The sequence below is a fragment of the Leucoraja erinacea genome, chromosome 11, assembly GCF_028641065.1.
Source record: "Leucoraja erinacea ecotype New England chromosome 11, Leri_hhj_1, whole genome shotgun sequence".
Taxonomy (NCBI): domain Eukaryota; kingdom Metazoa; phylum Chordata; class Chondrichthyes; order Rajiformes; family Rajidae; genus Leucoraja; species Leucoraja erinaceus.
In genome coordinates this window covers 24,948,955-24,962,288 of record NC_073387.1, presented here as the reverse complement: position 1 = coordinate 24,962,288, position 13,334 = coordinate 24,948,955, and the positions used below count along the sequence as shown (strand labels likewise).

The 13,334-nt window shown below is 47.3% G+C and overlaps 2 protein-coding genes across 10 annotated transcripts in view; one reads left to right on the top strand and one right to left on the bottom strand.

Annotated features, from left to right (window-relative positions):
- The window catches only part of n4bp3 (NEDD4 binding protein 3), a 100,038-nt gene extending 92,005 nt beyond the window's left edge, over nt 1-8,033 (bottom strand). For 4 of the 9 annotated variants that reach the window (XM_055642885.1, XM_055642884.1, XM_055642883.1 and 1 more), the window contains exon 1: nt 7,198-8,032. The gene's annotated coding sequence lies outside the window, so the exon portion shown is untranslated. The other 5 variants (XM_055642890.1, XM_055642891.1, XM_055642889.1 and 2 more) reach the window with 4 other exon arrangements.
- A 3,955-nt stretch (nt 8,034-11,988) lies between these two features.
- Nucleotides 11,989-12,642, top strand: LOC129701373 (uncharacterized). The gene has a single exon (XM_055642510.1). The coding sequence runs from the start codon at nt 11,989-11,991 to the stop codon at nt 12,640-12,642; it is 654 nt and encodes a 217-aa protein (XP_055498485.1).
- The last annotated feature ends 692 nt before the right edge of the window (nt 12,643-13,334 follow it).

Sequence of the window (13,334 nt, the reverse complement as noted above, 5' to 3'; positions counted from 1 at the left end):
CAAGTGCTTTTTTTTCTAGTTGAAAAAAGGGACAAGAAATAATCATAACATTTCCTGTTTTTGCAAAGTCATACAAATTATGTTTTGCGCAGGGAAAAAAGAGTATTTTTAAAGTATGCATTCTCCTTTTGATGTATATTTCATTTTGATTTGAATTTAGAATCATCAAACCATCACATTAATAAAGGGGGTATATGTTTGTGGATACGTTACCTTTTTAAAAGACTTTCGAGAAATCTAAAATGCATTAGAAATATACGTTTCAATACACTGTCTCTTGCCCAGAGTAGGTGAATTGAGGACCAGAGGACAGATTTAAGGTGAAGGGGAAAAGATTTCATAGGAATCTGAGAGGCAACTTTTTCAACACAAAAGGTACAATACAATACAATTTATTTGTCACTTGAACCTCAGAGAGGCTCAAGTGAAATGTTGTTTCTGCAGTCATACATACAAGAAAAAAAAGAACCAAGACACAACACAATTTACACAGACATCCATCACAGCGCATCTCCACCTCGCTGTGATGGAAGGCAAAAAAAACGTACTTCCCCTGCACTTCCCTCTCCCCCCCGATGTCAGAGTCAAAGTCAGAGCCCCCGGCGGGCGATAACAATTGTCCCACGGCCATTAACGCTGCGCCGGGTGATGCAAGGCCGCGCTCCGGGTCTTGTTGTTGGAGTCCCGGCGGGCGCTAGCAAAGTCCCGCAGCCGTTGAAGCCACGCCGGGCGATGATGTAAGGCCCCGCTCCAGGTACTCCTCGACCCCGCTACTCAGGCGGGAGAAGTTGCCATTGCGGAAGCCCTGAAAAGCGGTCTCCCAGCAGGGACCCGCGGGCTCCCGATATCACTGTCCACCAGACCTGCGGTAAGCCTCCGAATCTCCGAGGGTCGGGTCGCAGCAGCGCGCCACCACCGCTCCGGACTCGGCCAGCTCCATGATGGCAAGTAGCTCCGCAGCTCCGTGACTGGAGCCCCAGGTCGTTCCTGCTGGAGGCCGCTCCACGGTGCAGCCCCAACGACAACGGAGACCCGACAGGGAAAGGTCGGGTTCTCCGTGCAGGGGAAAAAAATTTAAAGTTTCCCCCCCCACACACACACACATACCCCATCAAAAAAATAAAAACTACATTAAAACAGGACAAAAAATAACAAAAAGACAGACGGACTGCAGAGGCCACTGCGACGTGAGTCGAGCCACCCACCGGTGGTGGGTGTATGGAACAAGCGGCCAGAGGAGGCTGTTGAGGCAGGGACTATCCCAACATTTAAACTGATACATGGATAGGACAGATTTGGAGGGATATGGACCAAAAGCTGGTAGTGTAGCTGGGACATGTTGGTGGGTGTGGGCAAGTTGGGCCGAAGGGTCTGTTTTCACACTGTATTACTCCACGACTACATTATACCTCCACTATGCATGAATGCTTCAAATTCAAGTGGTCAAGATTTATTGCCATATACTCATGCAGGAGCAAGTTAAATAGAAACAAAGAAAATAGGTGCAGGAATAGATCATTCAGCCCTTCGAACCAGCACCGCCATTCAATATGATCATGGTTGATCATCTAAAATCAGTACCCCTTTCCTGTTTTTTCCCCCATATCCCTTGATTTCACTAGCCCCAAGAGCAAAATGTTACTTTCTCTTGAAAACATCCAGTGAATTGGCCTCCACTGCCTTCTGTGGCAGAGAATTCCACAGATTCATAACTCTCTGGGTGAAGAAAAGTTGTCCTGATCTCAGTCCTTAATGGCCTACCCCTTATTCTTAAACTGTGACCCCTGGTTCTGGACTCCCCCAACGTCGGGAACATTTTTCAAGTAGTTACAGCAAGAGTGAAAATCTAGCAGGCAAGCAGGATGCTTTCTCCAACCACTCCCATTTGAAGGCCACTAACTTCCACTGCTTCTACCCAGTGCTTGGTACCTACTTCCAGCAGCCACTGGTTGTCCTCCACGATGCACCAAGCCTAGTCCATGCCAGACACCAGAGCGAATTTGGCACAGAGACTCTCACGGCTGTGGTGCAACGCTTCCTCCTCGCCTTCGACCCGAGGCCTGGCCACCTCCGACGGCCCGGGACTCTTGCACCTTGGCTGCTCCATGGCTGGAGCTGCAGCGAGCGGCTCGTCAGCCCCGCAAACACTCGCCAGCCCCAGCTCCCCATCCGCATCTGCCCCCGCCGCTGCTTCTGCTTCCATCCCTCCTTCCGCCCCGGCTCTCCAACACCCACGACCAGGTTTCTCAGACCACAGCAGTGCCTCGTCCAAAGCTGGAGACATTGAAACATGTCTAGCCAAATAAGGGGGGGGGGGGGGGGGGCTGCAGCCCCCTAGGTTCCAGTGCCCATGATATTCATCACCAAAAGAGGTTTAACCACTGACCAACACGGCCAAGTGCTGAAAGGCATAGTTGACTGGCACCCCCAGAAAAAAATGAACAAACCAACATATGAATTGTCCATTTGACCTTGCCTTCAAAAGACCACTGGCAGATGCACCTGTCCAAGAGTGGCCATCGTACAGTCCATGTGGAGGAGACCAGGTCCTGCATTAAAAATAACGGACAACCTCCATTATTATGATACGATAAAACTTTATTTATTCTCGGAGGGTAATTGGTCTGCCGATAGTCACTACACTCAAGAAAACAAACAGAAAAAGACAAGAGACTGTTGTCTGGTTGCCGTGTGCAACACCTTCACTGGAACAAATGAATAAGCAAACAAACACAGATTTATCCCCTGGTCAGAGAATTCTAAAATGAGAGTGACCTCCACCCCCCCCCCCACCCAACCTGATCCCCCTTTGTTCTCCCACGTTCTTCACGGTGGTCCTCCCATTGTCTTCCCCTCCCCCCCTCACCCTCATCAACCGCGAGGCCCCACCACCACCGAGGGTCCAGTTGCTGCCGAGGTTCTTGTTGCCGGTAAGGCCGACGTTGCCACCGAGGCCCCGCTGCCACCGCCGAGTCTCCCGCCGTCGCCGCTGAATCTCCTGCTGCTGAGGCTCCCATCGCCACCACCGCTGAGGCTCTTTCTGCCCGACAGGCCTCGCCACCCACCTTCACCGCAGTCCCCTGGGAGGCTTGTGGGGCGAGTCGGACCTGTTCAGGCATATTCCGGTCATCAGTCGTCATTCTGGTCGGCGGCGGTGCAGTTGTTTGCCGGGTGGATTGGGCCCCGCGCGGCTCCCTGCTACACTCCCACCGTGTGTGTGGTTCCCCAAGACACAGAATAAAGATCAAAATGGACTAAAGTAATTTTTAAAGGCAGATTTCTGACAGAATTTGTAATAAAAAGGGGGATATTTGTGGTAAATATATAATTGGGGGGAGGTGTGAGGAGTAAGGGGGCGGGTGGTGGGGTTACTAAGGAGCATTATTCTGAGGGGTTCTACTATCATGTTAATTGAGACAGTGGCAGCAGAGAAATGGCAACTGAAAACCAGGCTTCCTGGAGATACTGTGATCAATGGCAGCAACAGATACATATATCACCACAATCAGAGTGTCTTACCATCAACATTCAGAATGTCACCATTGATCAGAAACTCAACCAGAACAGCCCCATATACACCACGATTCAACAATAGATAAGAGGCTGGGTACGCTATGGTGGATAACACACCAACTAACATTACAAAACCTTTCTAGCAATCCTCAAGGCAGGAATGTTCTCACTAGCTGCCTGAATGAGTGCAGCTCCAACAAATGTCAGATGGTTTGACACTATCCAGGACAAAACAGCCCACAGTATTGGCATCCCACCCACCACTCCAAACATTTATCCTCTCCAACTTCAATGCAATACTGCAACAGTGTCTACCATGCACAACATACATGCATTTACTCTTCAAGGATACTCTGACAGCAGCCTCGAACATGCACCACTTCCTGCAGATTCCCTTCTATCTTACACACTGTTCCGGTTTGGAAATATATTGCCATTTTTTCATTATTGCAGGATATCGATTAAATGTAACTGGTAGAATGACTGGAGATAACTTGGGGGAGCTACTGAAGAGTGGCTGATGGTTGAAAATCCTGAAGTGACAAAAAAACAAAAACAAATGGCAAAGAATTCTGCAATTATCAGGGTGATCATTTGATTCATCCCAAACCATCAAGGCTATGGATCAAGAACTGGGAGTCTGATTAAGCATTACCATTCGTTTTTGGCAGACTGGGACAAAATGGGCTGAAGCAAACATATAACACAAGAAAACAAGATGTAGCACAATCGGCCCCTCAAGCCACTCATCTACCCCCACTCCTTGATTCTTTGGTCATGCAAATGTCCAGCAAACTCTGCCTTGAATATATTCAGAGTTCACCTTGACAACTCTCCAAAGAATCACGACCTAGAGAAAAGCAAGTTCTCCCCATCTCCATTGTACGTGGATGACCCCATACCTGAAAAATGCTTGCTAGTTATTGAAAATATCCTTTCAGCCATCCAGCCTATCAGAATCTTATTGTTTAGTTTAATTTAGAGATACAGCGTGGAAACAGGCCCTTCAGCCCAACGACGATCAGCGATCCCTACACACTAACACTATCTCCACACTCTAGGGACAATTTTTACATTTACCAAGCTCATTAACCTACAAACCTGTATGTCTTTGGAGTATGGGACGAAACTGAAGATCTCGGAGAAACCCATGCAGGTCACGGGGAGAACATACATACTCCGTACATACAGCACCCGTAGTCGGGGTCGAACCCGGGTCTCCGTTGCTGCATTCGCAGCAAGGCAGCAGCTCTACCGCTGCTCCACCCTGACCAATAGGATCCCCTCTAAACACCTATGATTACACCAACCCCTTCATCCCAGGAGCCAACCTAGTGAACTAGTGCAGTGCCTCTAGCGTAAGCAGAACATGATTTAAACTGTAGGGAATCTCACCAGCTGAAGTTGCATAAACATTTCCCAACTTTGCTCCACATGCCCAACATTCCATTAGCCTTCTTGCCCACTCTCTTTCCCAATGTTATACATTTCATTGATCCAGCAAATTTATTGTATGAGATCTTTTAAAATAAGGGCTGCAAAAGTTTATGTCCCAGATTCAATATCATTTTCCAGGGCAGTTTACATTTTACCAAGATTTAAAATTGGAAATGAACATTTGAGTTACAGCCAGATCTTCTTTATTAGCAAGAACCACCTGAAGCTTCAATAAGATGAGTTTTTGTCATACAACATGGAAACAGGCCCTTCAGCCCAACTTGTCTAGTCCCATCTTCCTGTATTTGGCCCATATACCTCCAAGTCATTCCTATCCATATCTCATAAGTTCTTAACTAATACAAGCAGAATTAGGCCATATGGCCCATCATATCATACACGGATATTTGGCCCATCAAGTCATACATGGAAAGAACAGGTTTGGAGGGATATGGACTAAATGTAGTCGTGTTGGGACTAGTGTAACTGGGACATGTTGGCCAGTGTGGGCAAGTTGGGCTGAAGGGCCTGTTTCCACACTGTATCACTTTACGCCTCTAAGTCTACTTCACCATTCAATCATGGCTGATCTATCTTTTCCTCTCAACCCCATTCACCTACCTTCTCCCCATAACCCCTGACAACCATACTAATCAAAAATCCATCAATCTGTGTCTTAAAAGTACCCAATCACTTGGCCACCACCGTCTGTGGCAATTAATTCCACAGATTCACCACCTTCTGACTGAAGAAATTCCTCCTCATCTCCTTTCTAAAGGTTCGTCCTTTTATTCTGAGGCTATGGTCTCTGGTCCTAGGCCATCTCACTAGTGGAAGCATCCTCTCCACGTTCACTCGATCCAGGCCTCTCACTATTCGGTAAGTTTCACACCCTCATCCTCCTAAACTCGAGCGGGTACAGGCTCAGTGTCGTCAAACGCTCGTCATATGTTAACCCAATCATTCCTGGGATTATTCTCGTAAACCTGCTCTGGACCCTCTCCAACGCTAGCACATCCTCCCTCAGATATGGGGCCCAAAATGCCCACAATATTCCAAATAAGCCTCTGCATTACATCCCTGTTTTTTGTATTCTAATTCTCTCAAAATAAATATCAGCATTGCATTTGCCTCCCTTACTACCGATTCGACTTGCAAATTAACTTTGTGTAAATCCTGGCCCAAGTCCCTTTGCACCTCCGATACCGAATACTTGTTTGGTCATCATAATCAACAATCGCATTACTTTCATACTTCAAACACTGTTTAAACCGCCGTTCCTCCTGGTCGTTAAAACATATAAGGGTCAACTAATCATCCTTAAGGAAATCCATTCTCGCTCCAACCTGATATTCATTGACGAACCGTCGAAAGGAGATCAGATTGAAAATGTGTCGATTTCCCCCTCCTCTTAAAGGTACTTGGTTGAGGTCACCAGTCAAGGATTGAGCCGCGAATGTCACAGTGATACAGGCCCCAGTAAATGAAGCCCAATACGAAACCCACTATCATAGGGTTTTGTAACCCGTTCAGATTTATATGCCACAGTGTAGGAGGCGAAAGGATCCTGTTTAACTTCACCAGTTTAAATCAAACTGGTTGATTTAACACTACACAACGTTTCATACAAGTCTGAAGCAGTTTCAAAGATAAGATTACAAGCTCCCTTCAGCAGTTCAGGTTGAATGCAAATTCCACAGCTGACTGTGTTCCACTTTCCTGCCAGCCACCGACGGGATTCCTGGAGTTCCCAACAAGCGGGAGAACGGGCGGCTCAGTTTCCACGATGCCCTCCCCCCAAACAGCAGGACAAGTGCATTGCATACAGTGTAGGGCAGACACGCAAGACCACCACCGGAGCCTAATATCCGGCGCATAACCAGCCAGACTGAAGAAACCAAAAAAACTCGCCAATTAATCCCAACACTGTCCCTACCCCCACCGCAGCATTTATTACAAGATTACACTCGTTCCACTATCACTGCAGCAACTCCGCCCGCAGGGACACAGCCATGACCCTGTAGTTTCCACACGTACCCCTCACATCTAACCGCAGTGACTGCTGCCCGCTCGGGACACCACCGGCGGCGAGTCTCGTAACCTGCTGCTTTACCGAGGCTGTCGGACAAACTATACGTCCTCCCAGTTCAGGCGCGCTCACTGGACTAGACCGCTCTCCTGGTTCAGATTTAGCGCACTCGAATGCATGCACTCTTTTCTGCCCTGGTTTAGACTGAGTGTACTCACTCGTGTAGGGTTCGCTCCTTTCTGTTCCAGTTTAGCTTGGATTCATTGGGTTAACCGGTGGGCTCACTCAGATGGTTTTCACTCCATTCTGCCCTCTTTTCCACTGGATGTGCTCAGGAGGACGGCACTTTTTCCTCTCCCGCTCAAGACTCGGTGCAGTCACTGAAAGAGGTTTCAGGTCATCCGCCTCTCCCACTGACACGCTGCGAGAGTGCAGCCAGCGCTAATCTGACTTTACTCGATGCAGTGGCAAAGTCAGTGGAACGGGCAGCCGCAAAAGAGGGACTGGATAATTCAGGCAGTACGGGGTTGGATCCTTCGGCAACAAAAAAAAAAGGACTTTGAACTCCACTGGTTGTAAATCGACAAGTTGATCGTTAATAGATGTCGACCCGTAATCAGACGCGACAATGATATTCAGTCCGCAAGATGGGACATGCAGCTTGTCCAATAACATTGAGTAAGGCTCGGCTACAAAAGTTGTGGATGCAGTTATAATATATACAAATATGGATTTTTAAAGGGACAAGGTGCTTACTCCCACTCAATGAAAACACAAGGTGCTGGAGGAACCCAGCGAATCAGGCAACATCTGGAGTCAGAATGTACAGGTGTTGGTTCGCGTCGGGACCTTCTTCATACTGATCCCTAGTTCCACTCAATGTTCCATGACCCTACAACATTCCGGCATCGCGGGTACACACAGACTCATTCACACAGACTTTCACACTGAAACAGTGTCCAGTCCGAAACGTATTCTGTCCATTTCCCTCCACAGATGCCGCCTGGACCGTTGGAACTCAAAGTTGCAGCATCTGCAATCTCTTCTGTCTCTGGACGTTCGCGCTCCAATGCACGCACGCACCACAGACTTAAACAGAGCAAACATACCCATGCAGACACTGCATGCATACAGATCCGATCAGATCAGAAGAGTAGGCACAGAGCTCCAGCAGAAACACAGAGCTCCAGCAGAAGCACAGTTTGAAACACAGTGTATGTAAAGGAAATAAACAACTCCGAAGAAACTAACAATAATGAAACGACTGAACAAGCTGGGCAGCATCTGTGAAAAGAACACCAGCGTTAACGTTTCAGGTCAAAACCCCATTATCAGATAACTGGTAAAGCGAACAAAATAATACAATGGAAATAGGATGTTTTACCGAGTTGATTTCTGAAATAAACATTTGCTGACAACTAAAGAAATAGAAAAGCTCCAGGAAACAGTAATCAATCTATTCCAGGGTACATATACAACTACCTAAAATGCACAAACATGTTGCATATTGATACACACAGTGAACGAATAAAATGATACGGACATAATTTAATGTAACAAACGTGCATTAGATACATTGACAACAAAAGACGAAACTACAAAGAAATTTACTAACTTCCATAAAGCGTGGTACAGTGGCGCAGCGGTGGAATTGCTGCCTGACAGCGCCAGAGACCCGAGTTCGATCCTGACTGTGATAGTTCCCTGCACGGGGTTTGAACATTCTCCCTGTGACCACATGGGTTTTCTCCAGGTGCTCTGTTTTCCTCCCACAATTTAAAATAGTGAAGATCTGTAGGTCACTTAGCTTATGTAAATTGTTCCTAGTGTGGTCTAGGAACAAATTGTTCCTAGGCTAGAGGATCGCTGGTCGGCACTGGACAGTGGGTGGAAGGGTAATTCCATGCTGTATCTCTAAATTAAACTTAACTAAACAATGCCCTTCAGTCTTTGACATTCCCACTTTGGGTAAAAAAGATTCTGTCTTGGAGTTATCTGACATCTTAGGTCCTAACATAGGAATGAATCCTGATTTAGTGTCCTGATTTTGATCCTGACTCAAACCTACTTGGACTGCCTTTAGGAAATCCAAGATGTCCACCTTCCTCAAGTTTGATCCGTTAACCTATGGCAGCTGAGCCAACATCCCCATACACACACCACAAATCACCCCCACCAACCTAATGTCCCCCTGGGTTCTTAACTATTTATCCAATCCCATTCCCTGCTCCTCTGATTACCCATCATGGGGGGACTGCTGTGAAGAACAATAGGGACCCGGCGTGGGGGAGGGGGAGCATTTTAGTTTTAGAATCCTCTGTCCACGGGATAAGCCTGTATTTGTTTGTTTGTTGTTCGTTCCGTTTAGTCGCTGTGCACAGCCAGTCAGCCAACCGTCGCTTGTCCTTTTTTTTGCACTTTTAATAAGCGAGTTCGGTATTCCAAAAAACGCAAGGAATCATGGGATTTGTCAAAGGTCACTCGCAATAAACATTCTCGACAGCTGTGCGCCTGCATGAATAAAGGCCTGTATTTTATCCGTAGTCAGGATCGAACCTGGGTCTCTGGTGCTGCAAGTGCTGTTGAATTGCTACTGGACTGTCCCCGTCCCCGTCCCCTCCTGAGAGTCCCATCCCCGTCTGGCAGCGGCTGGAGATGTCCGGGGTGACCCTAGACTGATGGGACACCAGCCCGGAGCAGTGGCGACCCAAGCTTACAGGCAGCGCGGAGAAGAAGCGCTAACTCCAGCTCAACTCTGCCTGTCCCGCCAGGTTAACCGACAGCCCTGGACTGACGGGACACAGGCCTGGAGCAATGGAGTTAGCGCTTCTTCTCCGCACTGGCTGTAAGCCTGGGCCTCCACTGCACCAGGCTGGTGTCCCATCAGTCCAGGGTTGTCGGCGAAGCGCACATCACAAGCGCGAAGTCCCTAGCGGCCGAGGTCCAGGGCCAGGGGGTTTTAGATGCTCTCTGGTGCATTCTGAGCCTTATTTTGGAGCGTTTTTGCACCACATTTATGACAAATATTACAGAAATTATTTTGGTTGAGTCAAGAGTAATGAGTGGGTGGAATTGGATGATTGGGGTCATTGTTGTATACATTTTAAAAAAATCAAGAATTGAAGTTGTCCTTGTTTTAAGGATCAAGTTGTACGGTTGTAAAATGTTATATAAAATAACCATACAACAATTACAGCACGGAAACAGGCCATCTCGGCCCTACAAGTCCGTGCATGCAAAATCTGCAAATAAAATACTGCTTTTGCAGTAAAGAAAACCTTTTTTTAGAAAATGTTTTGTGTGTTGATTTGATTGTCTGTTACTGTTAGACCATGTTAGTGTGTGCAGTGCACCTTTAATGGTCCTCCTGACCTAACAACTTCACATCAATTTCAAAGTGGAATAGTGATGTGAATACAACATTTAGTTCAACTTCAATTTCCTTCATGAAAATTGAAGTCAAACTAAATGGTGCATTTACATTACTATGATTGCTTTCAAAATAACCTATTTTATTATCAAACTATTATGACAATTTCTAATTCCATGATGACTCATAAACAAGATCACAAATCACATTTTGAATTCTCAAACACTATGTGATTGTGGACAATTGCAGCTGCCATGTTTTACTGAGCATTTCTGTATTTTGATGGCTGAAAATCAGTATTTTGTTGGGGAAATCTGTATTTCTCACAAATGCAATAGAACCTGGATTTACTCAGAAATACTCAGAAACTGGATTTTTGAAAATCAGTATTTTGCATGCAACCTCATGTATTCTCAAATATCAGTATGGAATTCTGAAAATCAGTACAGGTACTACTGAATTGTGAAACCATTTTTGAAATGTGAATTTATAATTCTTGATTTTGATTCAATAACGTATACAAATATATAATAACATGACATAAAATTCACAATTCATCATATAGCTTACAAAACAATCAATGATCATTCAGGTACTCCTGGTAAATGTCACATAAAGGTGAGTAGAATGGTATGTACAATTCAAAAACAATCACCCAGTGTTACTATTGTTGAGCCATGCTGACTAGCATGACTGGAATGAGTTCTTAGTTCACTGTCACTCAGCACTCAGCATGCTGGCATGATGCTGCAAAATTATTCAGGTGCTCCTGAATGTATATTGCCATTTACCACCACTTCTACTAATGCAGGGGCATTTGTTGGCCTTAGCCTATATGCCATCCCAGGTTCCATGAACATTGCACCTTAGACAATTTTAGCTAGCATGGCAGTTCTCAGTTTTTTAATGCTGTTAAAGCATGTGTCGTTCCACAGTACACTGTACACTGATGTAGGTGGCCCTACAACTACCTCTTCTTGTGTTGCCCCGTTTGGTCTCCCAAAGTGTGACTTTATCTTTAATGGCAGTCCTCAGTTCGTTAACGCTGTCCAAGGCCTGTGTCATTCTGCAGCTGTCGTTCCACAGTACACTAATGTAGGTGGCCCAACTTCTACCTCTTTTTGCAGTGCCCTGTTTGGGCTCCCGAAGTGTGAGGGGATTAGCAGACAGTTCAGGGTTCCTCTCACAAACTTCGACAACACTCGTGGCAGGCTGGCATATATTGCCATTTAGCCATAAATCATATTTTCTAGTTCCATTTTCCAAGAAGGTAACTTGTCAAACCTAGTCACCAGTTTGTCCAGGTCATGGGAAAAGTTACAGTGAATGTGGATTAAGGTGAGTGCAGACAGCCTGTTATTGCTCATGGAAGTCCTGGTATAGTTATGAAGGTGACGGACACTCGTGGCAGGCCTGCATATATTGCCATTTAGCCATAAATCATGTTTTCCAAATCCATTTTCCAAGAATGCAACTGAGCAAACTTAGTCATCACTTTGTGTCCAAGTTATGGGCAAAGTCATAGTGAATGTGGATTAAGGCATTTGCAGACAGCCTGCTATTGCTCATGGAAGTCCTGGTCTTTGCTTCTTCGCGGATGTGAAAACGTATTTGGCCTTGTTGGCTGAATCAAAGTAAGATGTTGAGCGAGATCGCGCCCACTGCAAGCATGCCGCCCGAGGCAAGTGTCTCTCTGCCTCTCAGGCTCCTGACCAAAGGTCCCGGCTACCTCTGTAATCAAATGGAGGGGCAGGGTCAGCAGAGCGCCGTGGAGAGACTGGCTGCCGACAAGGCCAAGTACGTGAAGAGCCAGGCGGCGAGGGGGTGCAAAGTGGAGCCCAATGGTTTGGGCAGCTCTGCCTCTGAAGAAGGCAGCAACAGCGGCAGCGGGGCCAGCAGCAACATGAAGACTTACCTGGCCTCAGGCAGCCCCCAGCAAAATGGGCAGCTGGGGCTCCCTCCTGACATCGTGCGTTGTTCCAGCTGCAAGAGGCAGCTCAGGCCCGATTTGCCGGTCACATACCGGCAGAAGTGCGAGTTTGTGCGGGGAACGGCAGCCACCAGCTGTGCCCGCAGTTTCAAGGGTGGTGGTAGCGTGGTCTGGTGGCTGCTGCCCGGCTCTAGCGGCCAGGGCGACAAGCAGCTGGGGCCGGCAATGGGAGCAGCAACGTTGGAAGGGGTAGAATTAGCAGAGGGTACAGGGTGCACAAGTAACCACACCAGCAGCGCCCCGAGAAGCAGCAGCAGGTCGCCCCAAGGAGCGCTCAAGCGGCGGGTTGGCGAAGGCGGATAGCGGCGCTCACACTCCGACCTCAGCTGCCGCTTCTCCCGAGCCTGCTGGGGCTTAGACAGTTTCTTTGAGCTCTGCGGACTCAAACCCGAGGTGATCAAGAACCTGGCCAGGGAAAAGCTTACCGCTGACGCCTCCTTCGACAGTCTTGCCCCCAAGTTTCGCAGCGTGAAGGGCCTGTCCCACTTGGGCGATATTTTCGGTGACAGCGTGAAAAGAGGTTGTCATGTCATGGTGGGTTCGTTACGCTGGTGACGCATGTAGTGATGAGCGGTGATGCGCAGGTGACGCGCGGTGTCTCCTTGTCACCCCTGGATTTTGGAATGTTCAAAATCCAGGGGCAACATTTGGGTGTCTCATCATGCGCTAACGTCTGCTGTCCTGCGGATGACACCCGGTTAGAGTTAGGGTTGGGGTTGGGGTTAGGGACCACAGATGGGCTGCCAAGTATTCTTCCTTAAATGCATGGATTTTAAACATTAATATATTAAAATGAATACAATAAAATCAATTGTGCAAATGAAAAGATGTCTAAGTCGTTCAGCTTTATTTACAGACTAGACTAAGTGGTACCCGTTGGGTCCCATGTTCACACGGGAGGGCTGGTCGCCCAATGCAATATTCCACCTCTCCACCAATTCCAATATTGGTGGCCAATGGGGGGGGGGGGGGGGCTTTCTGGAGTGCTAGTATGG